The 455-nt window shown below is 64.0% G+C and overlaps 2 protein-coding genes across 2 annotated transcripts in view; both read right to left on the reverse strand.

The window, feature by feature from the left end:
* Positions 1-171, reverse strand: part of LOC104132549 (proto-oncogene tyrosine-protein kinase Yrk) — an 18,285-nt gene extending 18,114 nt beyond the window's left edge. The window contains exon 1 of the mRNA XM_035901224.1: positions 20-171. Coding sequence (XP_035757117.1) covers positions 20-128 — 109 coding nt within the window. The 5' untranslated portion in view covers positions 129-171. The remainder of the gene's footprint in view (positions 1-19) is intronic.
* Positions 172-372: 201 nt separating this feature from the next.
* Positions 373-455, reverse strand: part of LOC118452995 (proto-oncogene tyrosine-protein kinase Yrk-like) — a 2,382-nt gene continuing 2,299 nt past the window's right edge. The window contains exon 6 of the mRNA XM_035901260.1: positions 373-393. Within this exon, the coding sequence (XP_035757153.1) occupies positions 373-393 (21 nt within the window). The remainder of the gene's footprint in view (positions 394-455) is intronic.

Genomic DNA, 455 nt, shown 5'->3' on the forward strand with positions numbered 1-455 from the left:
CGGGCGGGGCCCGCCTTCCCCATCCACACGTCTCCGAAACATCCCATGCCGAGTTTCTTGTTGAGGCTGATGGATTCCCGCGCTATCTCCCAGGCGTCCTTAGCTAATCCCAGGGTCTGGGGCTTCATAGCGGGGCACGCACGGGTTAGCAGATGGCACAACCCATCGTTATACTCTGCAGGGGTGGGGGCAAGGAGGGGAGGAGGGAGGGAGGGAGGGGGTGCGATGGGATGAATGCAGCATGCACGCCGAGCGGAGGGAGCGGGGGGCGCCGGAGGAAGAGGATGACGAAGAGGGGACCCCCCGGCCTGGTCTTGTCTCCTGCTTGTGGTCCCATCAGAAATGGGGGGGCTTTGTGCCCATGCAGGGGTGTCATGGGGCATCCTGGGGTACCTGTTGTGACCCCCGAGCAGGACATGGGGCATTTCCCCATGCTGGCAGGCTGGTGCCACTCA

The sequence above is a fragment of the Egretta garzetta genome, unplaced genomic scaffold (assembly GCF_000687185.1).
Source record: "Egretta garzetta isolate BGI_Z169 unplaced genomic scaffold, ASM68718v1 scaffold368, whole genome shotgun sequence".
Taxonomy (NCBI): Eukaryota; Metazoa; Chordata; class Aves; order Pelecaniformes; family Ardeidae; genus Egretta; species Egretta garzetta.